This window comes from Antennarius striatus, chromosome 6, assembly GCF_040054535.1.
Source record: "Antennarius striatus isolate MH-2024 chromosome 6, ASM4005453v1, whole genome shotgun sequence".
Classification (NCBI taxonomy): Eukaryota; Metazoa; Chordata; class Actinopteri; order Lophiiformes; family Antennariidae; genus Antennarius; species Antennarius striatus.
The window spans coordinates 7,058,856-7,074,806 of NC_090781.1; the positions used below are offsets into that span (position 1 = coordinate 7,058,856).

Consider the following 15,951-nt stretch of genomic DNA (forward strand, 5'->3'; position numbering starts at 1 on the left):
TGGTGAAAAAAAATGTCCATCTGAAGAAATACTTTTTTTTTTTTTTTGGAAACATCTCAAAAGACAAATTTATTAATTCAAACACATTCCCATTTAACGCTTATTAATTTTAAATGATATTTATTGATGTGTAGAAGTGGCGGCGTTCACTGTTTAGTGTTGTTTTGCACCGACGCTCCTGACATCACCGACACCAAACGAGTTTTCTCTTCTCCGGGCGGAAGTGGTGAGTGGAAGCGCTGGCGGACCGAACAGCTAGCTGGCTAGGGCGTTGCTAACGGCAGAAAGTGGGATTTGCGGTACATCTCTGCAAATAATTTTCATGTACAAATAATGCCGTGGACTGTTGAACGCGCCGTTTGATGTTCTATACGAGTTTCAAGCGCCTCTTTGGATTTTTGTCATTGTTTACAGTGGACTGGTGTTACTTTCTGTCCCGTTAGCTGGCCGCTCAGCTAGCCTGCTTCCATCCACGGGAATTCTGCCGAGAAACGACTGAATTCTGGAAACATGGAGTCAAGGAACGCTGCGCTGTGCTAACGGAGTTCACTGGATTTGCTTTCCTCAAGGAGACTTTCTGAAGGACATATAACTCAGACATACCGCAAACCAGCTAAAGTTCGTTCCGTGTTGTATATAAATATATATATTTCTATATGTATGTATATATTGGTCTTTGGCAGGCTCATTGTTGCGAACGGGAGTTTGCTTAGTTTGCACTCGAAACAAGAGCAACGAAGCAAAGTTTTTTTTTTTTTTTTTTCTTTTTTGCTGAAAGAGCTCATCTGTTTCGTTAGCTGGTAGCAGGCGAGAACCAACCAGCCTGCTTGCCTTTGGAAGAGATTTACAAAAAAAAAAACAACAACAAAAAAAACAAAATGCCTTTTTAGTCGACCATCTAACAATTTAAGATCTTACACTGGTGGAACATTAGCTGCGTTTGTTTTGCTCTTGGGTAACACGGTGTGTTTAAACTCGACATTGAGCGATTCTCATGGTCACGGGAGACTCGTCCCAACATCCACAGACAAGCATTTCTGGGAGAAGTAAAAGAACACAAATGGGACCGGAGGAATTTCCAGCATCCCCAGACAACATTTAGGTATTGAGACCATTCGGCCAAGCAGGGGTGGTGGCAGAAGGACTGGGCCAAGATCTATGTTACGTTGGAGTACGGACTGTTTACACATTCATATCGGTGGAAAACTGGGATATGAATGCAAAGGACTGAGACAAGAGGTTCATACATGCACAAAAACCTGTGCCGACTGGCGCCTTATATTTATTATTGCCAAAATATTGTTCATTTTCGATGAGGTCTTCTGACTGCAGCTAATACGACAGAGGCCCCACGTAATTTTTAAGGTCTGCACTGTAGATTCCCTTTTTGACCAGAAGTATTGATAGTTGATCGGGCATAGGTAGTGTTATTGATAAATCCTCATATTTGGACGTGCCTCTTCGCAAACCGAACAGTGTCCTACAATTAATTTATTCACAACACAGTTCTCAAAACCCCTGCCTGCTTGAAACTAATGACTGAGGAGTATGCACAAGGAAATCGCCTCATCAAACTCTGGAAAATGTTAATTGGATATCATTTTCTGCAAATCTAGAACAGGAAGCCCAATGAGTGACACACAGTCCAGCTTCACTGACAGGTACGTATACAATCATCTGTAATTGCACTGACTGTACTTCATGTTGCATTAACTATAACTTTCTGTTTGATTTGATTATTTAATTAGTTTAATGAAAATGTGCTCTATATGGTCACAGTAAAGCGCTCTTCACGATGTCCTCGATAATAACTATGTTATGCAATGTAATTACTAAGGAAGGGCATCAAATCTTTATGGAAACTCTGCTGAGCTCAGCGTGGGTAATGGAGTTTACTGAGACAGTAAAGTACTACTTGTCCAGGCCTACTTGAAAAGGCCTGCCACTGTTGATGCAAGGGAACAGTGGTCTATGAGCTCTGGACATGGACTGTAGCTAAGCCTTTAAACATATCCTTCTCCTATACCTATTAAAACAATCTCTGGATTTAGACAAAACCATACCCTTGTCTACTAATCACCTTATCCAAGACATCTGTCAACTCAAAGACTGGACAGAGCACAAAGTGTCCACTGGGCTAGATGATGTGTCACGGTCTGAAAAACACACTAAGTGGTTGCAAAAATTCAGCCTGTACCACTTTAATCACTTATAGAGTATGTCAAACAGAATTCCATTGCAAGTATTAATTCTCAAATGTTTATGTACCTGGTGAAATTAAGCTGTGTTTACCTTCATTTGGGCTTACTCTGGCAGTGAAGCATAAAAATGGAATAATTTCCTAATGTGTGAATCCCACCTGCAAGGAGAGCAGGCCAGTATGTGATGTAGAATATGGAATGTGTATAGATTCAACACAGGGGGAAGCTTTATGATACAGTTTGGGATTTAAAATATCCTAATGGCCTGGGCATGAGCGAGAGACTAAAGCCCAACCCCATTTTATATGACCCCCCCCCCCACTGCAATGATAGCAACAGTGGCTGACACCAACTGCTATTGAGGTGCTAGTTGTGTGCGCGTGTGTGTGTGTGTGTGTTCGTGCCTTAAAAAATCAGTCACACACACACAATGTCCATGACCTGAACCTTGAATGACACTAGTATTGTTTAATCTCCGGTTGATTTTGTCAATAAATTGTACAAAATTAAATTGTAAAAAATTGGAAATGTCTCAATAGAGTGTGTGTGTGTGTGTGTGTGTGTGTGTGTGTGTGTGTGTGTGTGTGTGTGTGTGTGTATACTGTATAATGATGTAAGGTCTACTACAGTTTCTAGTGCTGTCATGTTGGAGTTTTTTTAGATTACTGTTTGTAGCTCGTGTTAGATAATATCAGTGTAGTTGATTATTTCTTAATTACCGCTGTCCATATACACTTGAGGCTCTGCCACACATTTTTTTTTATTTTTTACTTTTGACCAAAGCATGCGGGTGGATAACTTTCGGAAGTTTTTTTTTTTTTTTAATTGTTTTGATTTTAGAATCTCTTGGTCTTATTTGTTGCTGTAGCTGCTGTAGCAGAAGACCATGGACACACATGCCAAGCAAAATAGTGTAGTAGCAGATCATGCCAGCTGCTGGCTGCCTGTTGCACAAAAAATAAACCATGGCTATGTCTGAGTGGTCGTTTATTCCACAGCAGTTTTTAAGCTGTTTTCCACAGTGAATGGAACTTGACACAACTTTATTGTTTAATACTGCCTTCTCCCTCTTGCTCCTTAAGGCTCTATGTATATCCCTCTTTTGCTGTCCCTGTTTCTTTTTTGAGGGTGTGTTGGGTGTTTTCACTGTGTTGATTACACCAGGAGTATGCTGCCAACTGATGGGTCAGTTTAGTGTGCAGTTAGCGCTTTGTCATAGAGTTCTGCTGATCTCCACGTTTTTCCCACCCCCCTGAGGCCCTCCTGGGAAGTGGTGCTGGTGACATCACTAATGGTAAACAATAGTTTTCAGTGGGAGTAGCCTGTCCGCTGTCTGTTCCTCTACACGTCCATCAGTGTAGGCCAGGTACATTCAGACATCTTGGTTAGGCTGTGCTTTCTTAGTACCACAAGGAAAATTGTCAAGTCTTAAGTTAATCATAATATTGGTTCAAGATCAGCTTTCATTATTATAGATTCTAATACAACTATTAATTATTGTGCAAGTATAATGCCATAAATATCCATCACAAAATTTCAGACGTACAAAAGTAAAATCTCCTGTATGTTGATTTTGTCCTGTTGATTTACAAAAAAAAGAATGAAACCAGTGTTGTTTCTAGAGCATTCATGTCAAGTCCATACCACAGTAGCTCAGCTAAGATTCCAAACCATTCCAAAACCCTTCTCTGCTTTTATTCTCTTGCCGCTGTCTAATAAAGGTGTAAAGCCTGAAAAATAACATAAAAGATTCAGCTGAGACTAACAGCAAAGGAGGTTTTGTATCCAGCCTTAATATTATGAAATCCATCCTTTTTTTTACCACTTGATCCACTGTCGCAGGAGCTGGAGCCTATCTAAGCTGGCTGGGGTGTGAGGTATGGGACACTCCAGGTGCGACACTAGTGCGCCGTGGAGCCACACAGAGACTTAGACAAACACACTCACACCTATAATAATAAATGTAATTCTGCGTTAATTAAATGATAATAACTGGAGTTTACATTTGTGTCACTACAGTAGATTTTGATTACTGATGATCAGCGTTGTTATGATGTCCTGTTTTGTTTGTTTGGATTTTGTATTTATCATTTTTCCCTCATAATACTGTATCACATGCTTACCAGTCTAGCCAGCTTTGATGCGTAGGAAGCTATGTCAGCTGTCCTAAACCCTTCATTAAAATGAGTTTCCAGACATCATGTGATGCTTGGATCAGAAGTGCGACACACTAGCTTAGCTTACAACTAAGAGCAATCAATCACATTTACACGCGTAACATTCATGCAACCGGAATGAATATGGTTAGGGCGAGTAAACTTTTGCAAACAATAATTGTTGAGGAGGGAAAAAAAATGATTATGTCAAAAGTAACATCTGAAATTATATTTGCAAATGATTATTTCAACCTACAGGATTAGTTGCTATGAGATTCACAGTTGCATTACAGCTGTTCAGTAGGAAATCACTCCATGGTTATATCATTAGGTCCTTTTGATGATGTAGTCTTGTTTCTATAGCTGCAGTAAGGTGACCTGAATTTTAAATATCTCTAAGAAATACATATATGTACAGTATCTTTAACACAGTATTGAAGAGTACTGATTCAGGAACACCTTTAGCAGTCAAACAACTTTAACTCTTCCATTTATCATAATGTTACATACAATTGGTTCAACAGGTGTCACATAGATCTGAATTAAATTCCACAGGGGGAAGCTTGAGATTTTGGGGGCACATTTTGATCATGTCCCACATATCGAGGCTGCAGTCCTCAGGTTTGATTCCACCCTACCAAGTTTTCCCCCTAACTCTCTCCAGTATTTTCTGTCTACTCTTCGACGGCCTCTATCCCACAATAAAGGAAAAAATTCAGAAAGTTAAGTAAAATTTGAGGTTATGGTGCCGCTGCATTATAGTGAAGCACACAGCTTTAATTGTTTATATACCTATGGTCTGGTCTTATAGAGCAACACTGTGTCTCTAGACTTGCACTGATCAGCATATTTTCTTTTTATTTCAAGAGATAGGACACAGTAAATACTGTGTTAATGCAAACTACTGTAGTTGTTGCATTGCTGATGATATTTACATCTGCAATCATTACAATGATCCACAGACTTGTTAGGCACAAGCCAAATGGGAAACTAGTTGGTTCACAACATTGACCTGACAAGGTCAATCCATCTTCTTAGCCATGTGAATTATGACTTCAAAAGCCAGTACTATGTACATAGTACACACATGTCAACATCACCCTTGCTCACAGACAAGAGTTGACTTGAAAATCCCCAAGATTTTCCTAAAATGTGTGAGACAGTTGGCCATTTTGGCCCCGTCCACACGCTGCCGGAACTTTTTGGAAACGCAACTTTTTTGTTACTTTTTTTTTACGGCTTCCGTCCACACGACAACGCAGATATCCGGAACGGAAACGCACCTTTTTGAAAACGCTGGCCTAGGTGGATTTTTTAAAAATCGCTGGGTCTGCGTTGTCGTGTGGACGGTGTATCCGCAACTTTTTAAAAACGCTGACGTCTTGCCTGCGACGAAAACCGCTGTGACGTCGTATTTATGGGCCCGTGTGTACAAACATGATGGATGTACGAACCTTGTTGATGGCAGCATTCTTGCAGGCGTTTTGTGACAACAAAACACGGAGGATTCCTATTGGATAAAATTTGACTCAATACTGCCACCACATGGTTTGGCATGCTTATAGCCGTCTTCGAAAACACACTGATGCGTTTACGTGTGGACGGAGATTTTTTTGAAAACGCTGTTGTGTGGACACAAATTGTTTTTGATGCGTTTTCAAAAAGTTGCGTTTTCAAAAACATCCGTCATCATGTGGACGGTGCCTATATAGATCAGGCTGAGGGACATGGTCAGCAGAATAAATTAAGGATTTTCTCCATTGTCACTTTATGTGCCACGCTGGAGTTATTATTCTTTTGCAGTTGCGGTCATCAGTGAATCATTTAACTTACGGGTTTGGAGATTTGGCAGTTTAGCTCTATAGAGCTTTGTAAAAGCTGCTTAGCTCTATAAAGCTAAAATATCAAAACCTCTAGCAGCTTTTACAAATCTTGTTCATGGTGGGAATAGCGCATCCTTATTCTTCCCCCACATTCTTTAAATGCTTTGAGCACATATTGGGGCTTCTGTGTTGTTTGTCTTCTGTAATAGTATTGGGCTACAAACTCCTCTAATTTTGTCATTTGTATAAACACAATATGTTTTGACAGGAAAGGGGGTTATGTTTTGATCGTGCAAACTACAATATTTACAAAGAAAGTTGTAGCAGTTAGAAGCAACTGAGAGGAGAAATCAAGTGCAAATTACTGTATCTCCAAATCTTGGAAACATCACAAGGTACCTGGGCTCCTTTCCCTCTGGCCAGAAGATGGGATTTTCTGCCATTTAACACAAAGATTAATGATGGTTGTTGCCATTTTGCCACATCATTTAAAATGTATTGATGATGCATATGAAAAACATAACACTAGATTCTGATGCTGCCGTGTTCCATATCATGCCTGTTTTCCTTATGGAATGCTGGCCCACTATATGTAATAATGTGCTGGAGCATCATCTTGTCATTATCATTTGTTCGGTGTAAACAAACAAAGGTGGAGAAGAGAATGTTTTTTGTTGCACGGTTGTCTTGCACAATCTTGTGCAAGAATTGCTTTTAACAACTTATAGTCTGCACTGACATACCATCATGATTCTGTGTTGTTTTTTTAAATTTGAACAGAGACCTTAAGAAGTCTCTTTTCACACCTGGATGTCACTTTGTCATGTACACACCAACTCTCATTGTACTGCACACTGACTTCTATTTCAATGTGTTTAGTACACTCTATTACTTTATTAAATTTTCTTTTTTGGATTATTTGCGTTGACAAGTTTCTTACTTTTTTCTGTTTTCTCTTTGTTAGTCTATTGTGTCATTTTGCCCCTATTTTTATAGTTATGGTAGCCCAGTAACATTGTCCATCCGTCCGTCCGTCCATCCATCCATCCATCCATCTTCTTGTAGAGGAGACAGCTGATATGCCAGGCACCATTGAGCCTCATGTAATACAAACAATCACGCACACACACTCACACTTACGGGCAACTTGACATGATTAGTCCAACTAATTGCATGCTTTTGGAGGTGGGAAGAAGCCAGACAACCTGGAGAGAACCCACTCAGACACGGGGAGAACATACAAATTCACAGAAAGAAATTGAACTTGGAATCTTCTTGCCGTTAGGTAACTGTGCTACCCACTGCGCCACTGTGCTGCCCCCAGGAACATCAAGGGTCACTAAATTGAAAGAAATGTACACTAGATTAAAGAAAACAGAATGGTCCAGGGTTAGAGATGGTTGAGAAAGTCCTGAAGTCTAAAAATTGGCTTAGGCGAGAGTTGGGGGTCTGTTGCCCAGCCCTGTGATGCTAATGTTTGTCGACACCCTTTACAATGCTACCCTTTTAACGAAGAGAGCTTCAGGGCTTTAACATTACTTTCAGTTCATAAAAGATAGGATCACTACAATAGAGAAAAAGGGGACAAGGGTAAAGCCATATCAAGTGTTTTTCCTCCTTTATGTACTGCTGAGCATTTTTTTCCCCAATTCTTGCTGTCAAATTTCTTATTTTGCACCACATAAATAAAGCATAAAATGTACCATGCCTTGTAAGTGCACAATCTGATATACTAGGCAATTACAGTAATAGAGGATGTTTAAAAGCTGCATCATTACTGTACCGGTAATATATTGGTTGTGATTTATGTGGCTGTTGAAGGTTTCCATCCCCTGGTTTCATGCTGGAGTTTCTGGGGATTCTCAAAATGAATGTTGTGTCTCTGTGTTAGGATTGTCAAGAGAGACCAGCAATCTTCCTCTTTACTGTAATTAATCTTACACTGCATGTTTCTGCTGATTCAGGAATGACTGGATAGACTAACACATGGCTACTCTTTCTTTTTAAGATCCAGTGTTGGAAAACTTCTTGTCAACAATTGCAGTTGTGCTGAACTAAACAACTGTTTTCATAATTATGTAAAATGGCTTATGAAAAAGCCAGAACAGAACAAGGTAATTCAAGGAATAAAACAAGCAAGGATGTATTTAAAAACAAACATGTATACCTCTGTAAACAGAATTTTTGGTTCAAATATTATTTTGTCCCAGCAATTTTCCTTTGGTGTTCAATAAATGAATATTTAAGCTAGATTTTATCAAAGGGCATAATATACTAGATGGGATATTTGATCCTTTCTGCGAATGGCTTGGTATTGTGCTTTTAAAACAGCATCATGTAAATGACAGGTCTGGTCAACAGTACATCAGAAAATCATATTAAATAAAAAAATTCTTTGGTTTTTAAATATCATTACTGCAACAATTTGGACAGTCTAGCATGCTGAACCACCTATGTTCCTTTTCCAGTGCTAGAGGACAGCCTACAGCTTAGCGTGAAGAAATGTCTATCCCTGGACCTCATTTCAGGAATCCAGATGAAGTTTATTGGGGCAGAAAGGGCGCTGTGTTACCTCCCTGAGGCTGTAGCTTGAGACCCAGAACTATTGCTCTTGTCTCTTAATACTCCACACCTCTTCGTCACTCCCACTTTTGTTTAAATCAATGATTTAAAGAAATCAGTGGTTTATGGATTCAACCAAGGATGCCTATTCAGATTTAATTCAATGTTTCTAACATTAAACTATACTTATAGAGAGGGTGATTTAAAAAAAGAACTAAAAACTAAACTTACAGAGAGGGTGATTTAAAAAAAGAACAAAAAACTAGACTTATAGAGAGGGTGATTTAAAAAAAGAACTAAAAAGTAGACTTAGAGAAGGTGATTTTAAAAAAGGAAGTATCACTGTGTGGGTGTAGACAACAACTTTTTCTGTGGGAATGAATGGAAAGCAGTGACATCATGCTGGGTGTATTTGTGTGCACCCACACTGTGTGACTCAGGTGTATAGATTAGATAAGACACTGCGTGTGTCTCACATGTGTGTGTGGTCTCTTCCATTGGTAGGCTGCAGATCACTGAGCAGGCTTAAAGAAATGGCAAGAATGATTGCATTACTGAAAATAAGATATTGCCACCTCTGTAGGGTACCAGGCAAGTTTGTGGTATGACTCAGCATAGAAAGACTTCATATCAGATTTGCACTCCAGTTCACCAAAGTTTTCAAATACAGGGGTGCCTTGACTTTTCAATGCCCCAACTTAGTTTTTGAGTTACAAGTTGTCACTCTGTCAAATTGTTGCTCTGAGTTGTCATTCAAAACCCGAGTTATGAGCAGATGAAAAATGAAAAAAAATCAGTGAAGATTGTAACAAGTGATGAAGTGTACCATTAAGAGTGTAAATAAAGTTAAGCAATGAAACAATAGTTGATGAACTACAGTGACTGAAAAATGCAAAAAACAACCTCAAATTTCTTCTACCCTCCACATCCACTAGTGTCGTCCAATACCTCAGCTAGTGGATACCCTCCACATCCACTAGTGGTTTTATTCACTAGTGGATAAAACCAATTTCTAAAATTGTGTGTTAGTATGTTTTTAAATGTTTGTCTTCAAGAAAATGGATGAATGGATGATTTTTATAGCATTTTTGTCATTTCTTAATACATTTTTCATATTTTAAAATGTTACAAAAAACAGAGTGTTTCTGTGTAACATATTATTTTCATTTCAGTTAATTTCAATGGGGAAAATTGATTTGAAATACGAGCAAATTGAGTTTGGAGTTTGGTCACGGAATGTATCAAACTCGTAAGTCAACGTCCCACTGTTTGATTTAGCATGTGTACAAGGTTACACATTTGTCACATCCCTGCAGCCTACATAATTTCCCTGACGGAATCTCCTTAAGGGATAATCAAAGTTATACTCTGCTCTACTCTACAGGTAACTCCCAGAACTGCTCAATCCTGGTTTTTCCGATTGTCCTTCCTATCCCAATCAAACATCTCTGCTTAGAGCTGCATTGCTTAAGCCTCCAGATTGCTGCAGTGACTCATGATTGTTAAAACACCGTTCAGTATGGGTGGGATAAAAGTTGGTCAAGTATCCGCTTAGTATATTTTGAGTAAAGTGACTATATGTTGACAACCCTTCCTTATGACCAGTGAAGCTATCGCTTTTATTTCAACGTTTTCAGTCAGTACATTGAATATTGATGTAATTATATGTAATTCAAGTTACACGCATGCCATTGGCCTACAGTTGCCTTTATGGATTCTAAAGTTCTTTCCTGAATCTTGTATAAGAGAGTCCTTATTGTTCGCCGTCTTCCTTCCTTTTCAGTTTTTGAAGATCTTTTCAGAGAGTTTGTGTGAGAGTCTGCTCCTTTTCTCCATGACTTTTTCTCTCTCTGGTCTGGACATGGGCCCCTCTTACTGCCACTGCTGCTGCAGTTGGCCCAGCTCTGGCACAGTTTTCCATCAAAACACCAAACCTCAATGGAGCATTCAAGCCCAGGCCCGCTCTTGAGCAACCCCTCCCTCTCATCCCATGCAGTTCTTACTCAGCCTTCTTGCTCCTTTTCTGGTTCTCTGAACATTTGATGGCCCCGTCCAGGAAGGGGTGCAAGCTCAGACTTTTACAGCTGGATCTGTAGACTTGAATGAGATGAAGAAAACCTATTTGTGTCTTATTTATTCTATATATATCGTTTGTGGAGTTACTAAATGGTAATGTTAAATCTAATACCCAGAATACAACAAACACCCACTGCTACACAGACTGATGTTTGCCTGTTACTGTATATTGATTTATTTTTAGTATGTGTCCAAATTATACTATATTCATTGTTCAATATGCCAAGATTGAAATAGATCAGATGAATAATTCTCAATGTAGGCAGTTTCATACATACATGCAGACAGGCAGACTAGAGATTCCTTAAATAGTTAGATCATTCAGGCCTGTCAGGGCCACAGAGCCAAAGATTCGCCTTGTGGAATGCTTGTTCACCCATCTGCTAAAGAGTTTATTTATAAGGATAGCATTACCTACATGGCCATACATCTAGAATACATACATTATTCTTCAAAGTAGGCAATAAAGACGTAAAGTTGTAAGTAAAAATCATTGAACTCCATTGCATATTTTATTGGTGAAATAAATTTAGCAGTTGTTGCCTTAATCACTTAAAACAAAAAAATGTTTATATTTTCTTGATTGAAATACAAAGGGATTTTTTTATTGATTGCTACAGTCTGGAATTTTCATTGTGAAAACTTTTGCAACCACTGTCTCTGGAAAAGATACTATTTGGATTGCAAATGAATTAATATACCTTTCAGCATTAGTTATGTCCTGACAGATATGCAAGTCACAAATCCCATTGGCAATGAAAAACCCACATAACACCACAGATGGTGATGTTTGAGCTTTGTAACTATGTGAACAGTCCTTTTCCTTTTTAGTCTAGAGGACACAAAGGCTAGGATTTCCATACTTCATCCGTAATTTAATTGTGGATTCTTCACACCAAAGGACTTCTTGCCATTTTATGTCAGTCCTTCTCAGATAATCTTTGGACCAAGAGATACAGTAGATTTAGTGTATGTACTGTATATGGCATGGGTTGTGCATGGATGAGTCCTGACACACTTGTAGATGATAAGCCATTGTAGTTGATTATGTTGACAATGTTGCTGTTCCAAAGTTCATGGAGTTTCAGAGTTGACGTTTGGCCTTGCCCCTTAAATGCTAAGATTTTTCTAGATTCTCATTGATGATATTATGGTCTATAAATGGAAATCCTCCAAAACCTTCCGAATGTGTGTTGAGAAACATTGTTTGTAAATGCCCACGATTATATTCTCATTAACAATTGTATATATGGTCTTAAAGTCTCCAGAAAGCAGCTGTGAATTGTATTACCTCAAACAAAACTCTTGTATTTGTACCCGGCTGTATTTCCCACTGTTTCTGCTTTTTGTTCAGTTGGTGCATTCTATTTACCCCAGAGGTCAGAGCTGGGAATGATTGTGTTCCAGTAAACAAGTTGGAACACAAAATTAATGCCTCTAAGAAAACTTTTTTTTACTTGCACTTTGTAATATAAACAACTAACTGCTTGGTAGTTAACCCATACAATACCATTGGTGGAAGACAATATTTTGTGTATGACTGATTTAACAAAAAAACAAATGCTGACAAATCATATATTACTGGAGCTTCTACTCTTTTATTGCACGAAGTATTCATCTTAAATTATGAGGTCAGGAGTGACAGACTTCTGACCTCATACACATACACATTATATATCGTCTGTATCGTCTGTCTCTTCTTTGTTTTCATGCCAACGTTTGCGTGTGATTTGCCAGCATGTGTTTCTCTATCCGAGACTCACCTCTGACCAATCCCAAAAGGTTTGAGTTTGAGGAACTGGAAAGGTGGTACCTTGGATTTTCGGACAAAAATCTTTTATGAAGATTGGCATTTGTCCGTCAAGGTTCTCCTCCAGAATATCTGTCCCTTTTTCCAAATTCCTCCCGATTTTAACACAGTGGACACATCATCTCTGTGAAGTCTGGCTTTTGGGGAGTGTAATTTTGGCCTCAGTTTTTAGTATTGTTTTTTCCTGTCTCTTCTTGTCGTCTTTCTATTTTCTTGATTTCTTGAGGTACATGTTACAGGAGATGAAGTTTGGAAATTGTAATCTGGATTCTGCCCGGAATTTCATCCTCAATGACGGAGTTTTTCCCCAACGCTGTCGCTTATGTTCTGGAGGGTTCTGTTGAGGTTCTCTGTCGTAAAAAAGCTTTAAATTGTCTGTTGATTTGATTTATAAATAAAAGTTGATTGATTGATCTGCAGTATTTTTCGTGCGATTAGGCGTGCTGGACTATAAGGCCCACATTCAATGACTGACCTATTGTGAAACTTTTTTCATATGTAAGGTGCACTGGATTATAAGGCTGGGCTTGCACTAGTATGACTAAGCCACTGTGGCTCAGTGTAAAAGAATTGAGTAAGCAAAAAAAAACAAACACATTCTGTGTCCAATACAGCGGCTTGCTATAATAGCAAGTAAAACTTACAAGTTAACATTGAATAATACCAAGAATCAAATTTATTTAAATCAAAGAGTCAAAGTTAAAATGTCTTCTAGTTTAAAACCCTTAAAGACCGATGATCACGCTGGCGTGATTAGAGGGCATGTTGTTTTTAAACCATTCTTAACTAATGAAGTCTGTCATACAAGAACTGTAACGGAGTCATCATGATGTTCGGGGTTGCTGTGGTCATGTTTCCGTGACAGTATAGATGTGAAACTGTCTTCCGGTTTTTATTTGGAGCCGATTGACCCCATAAACCGGAGATATGATCGTTTACATTTCCCAACAGTATCACCCCCATTTCTCCGTGTGCTGTGGACCTTCTCCTCCAAGCCCACCAGTACCACCCCTCAACTATCCATCGGCTGGGGTCCTGCTTCCTTTCTTCCTCCGTGCCGCCATACAGTCATCCACGCAGCTGTAATTGTGCCTTGACTTTAGCAACCTTAACCATATTGATACTGTCTCTATCTGGCCTATCTGTCACTCTCTCTCTGTCTCTCTCTCTCTGATGCTGTTCTTATCTTCCTTTGATTTCTTTTCCACCCAACCGGTTGAGGCGGATGGCCGCCCAAAAGAGTCTGGGTCCTGCCCGGAGTTTCTTCCTCATTGAGGGAATTTTTCCCCGCCACTGTCGCTTATGCTTGCTCTGGAGGGTTCAGTTGGGTTTCTCTGTCTGTTAAAGTGTTTTGAAATGTCTGCTGCCATGATTAAGCGCTATATAAATAAAACTTGATTGATTGATTGATCAAAGGAAAGCGCCTCAAACAGCGGATTATCAATAGACGCCAGACACCCTGTTTCTCTCCATGTAGTTGCCATCATACAAGTGGTGACGCATGTATTCACGTGATGTAAACATGTTTCGCGATTCGTACATGCTTGTCACGTGATGCAAACATACCGTGATTGGTGCATCTCGTCATGTGACGCAAACGTCTGAATGACACACAATTATGCGCACGATTTACGCATTTTGCGTGCTCGTAGTCTTACTTTGAAAAACTCCTTTGGAGAGTGGCACAAGTGACACAAACTACATATAGTTATGTTAGAAGCCTATGGCAACCTTTTTTGAGTTCAAAATCAAATTCAATGAGCATTTTTTGGGTTTTTAGGTACAATAAAATACTTTTGTTCCATTTTCGAATTTGACTGTGTGTCTATTTGGGCCCAAAAAACTCCTTTGAACAGTGGCACAAATGACACAAACTATGAAATTATGTTAGAAGCCTATGGCAACCTTTTTAGAGTTCAAAATAAATTTGATCAGCATGTTTGTGGTTTTTATGTGCAATTACATAACATTTTTCCATTTCCGAATTTGACTGTGTGTGTATTTTGCCCCAATATGTCAATATAGTAAGTTATATGGAAATAAAAACTCTCTTCATATAGCTGAAGTTGTGCTGAAGATAGACGTACCAAGCATGGGTATGTTAAATCATTTTAATGTGGTAATAGAGACAAATATCAAAAGTACCAAAAAACGGCCATATAGGTCAGGGCTGTAGGGGCTAAGTAAAACTTACAAGTAAACATTGAGTAATATTTTCTATGACTGTATTTTCACATAGTGAATGTAAGTTTTCAATTGTTTGGGGGTGTAAAACCACGCTCATCATGCCCCCCCCCAGGACATTTTTTTAAAAAATGGGGTTGTTTTCCTGCATTCTGGTGCATTCTGAGGGCAAAATCTTCTGTTCAATTTACCTACAAAAATACACTAAAGTCAACAGTTCAAGCTAATCTATGTGTTTCTATCCTACTTTATGCAGGTATAAATGTGAGATTCAACAATATCAACAATATCTTTCATTTTTCATTTACCTTCTGATCGGTCTGTCACCACTCCTACCCCCTCTCAGCATTCACCATTTGTTGTTCAATTAGAATTTGAATACAAAATCTACTATAAAACACTCTTATTTTCATTTTCTTGCAATAGATCTTCCTTGCCTTGTCGTACACCAATTCGTGGGTTTAGCTTGTAAAAATAGAATCCTTTTTTTTTCATTGGACGAAAGGAGGTCATGACCCAAGTGCACATTTAATTATCGGGAGCGTTCGGGTCACTTCGGCTATGTCCGTCAGCATGCGGAAATAGTCGCATGCTATTGTTTTCTTATGTTATTGCTCGGGAATTTTTGCAAGTCCAAAAAAGTTGTAGCCTTTTTTTCCTAAAAATAAGAACGTCACTGTGGCTACACAGGCTAAAAACCTTGTAGCCACTCTGGAATGTACTTTGCCTATGAGGAAGTGGCGATCGGCCAGCGCAAGCCCAGTAAGGTCTTGCACTGGCCCATCTTGAAAGCACTGGCCCATGTTTTGCTTTGTACAAAATATAGCTTTATTTAAAGTTGTTTTGACATGTGTAAACAGTCCTTCAAATATGTTGCAGAGGATGAGAATGTGGCTCACAGACACTAATTTCTACTCTATGTCTTCAACATTATTAAATATGAATATTTAAGTATTTGTTTTTTCAATCACTTAAAAACATCTACTACAGCATCCATAATTTTTTTCAGCTTTTTTTTTATTTTAAACTGTGAAAATAACAACATAGAGTGCATGCGAAAGTACCTGGACGCATTGTGGTAATGAGAATTTTGTATTAATCCCCGCAGGGAAATTACATAGTCACTCAGGTATTTACAT

General features: G+C 38.8%; 1 protein-coding gene across 3 annotated transcripts in view; it reads left to right on the top strand.

Moving 5' to 3' along the window:
• The first annotated feature begins 224 nt into the window (after window positions 1–224).
• arhgef12a (Rho guanine nucleotide exchange factor (GEF) 12a) overlaps window positions 225–15,951 on the top strand; it is a 50,679-nt gene continuing 34,952 nt past the window's right edge. For all 3 annotated transcript variants that reach the window (XM_068317119.1, XM_068317120.1, XM_068317121.1), the window contains exon 1: window positions 225–1,661. In XM_068317119.1, the coding sequence (XP_068173220.1) occupies window positions 1,630–1,661 (32 nt within the window). In that variant the 5' untranslated portion in view covers window positions 225–1,629. The remainder of the gene's footprint in view (window positions 1,662–15,951) is intronic.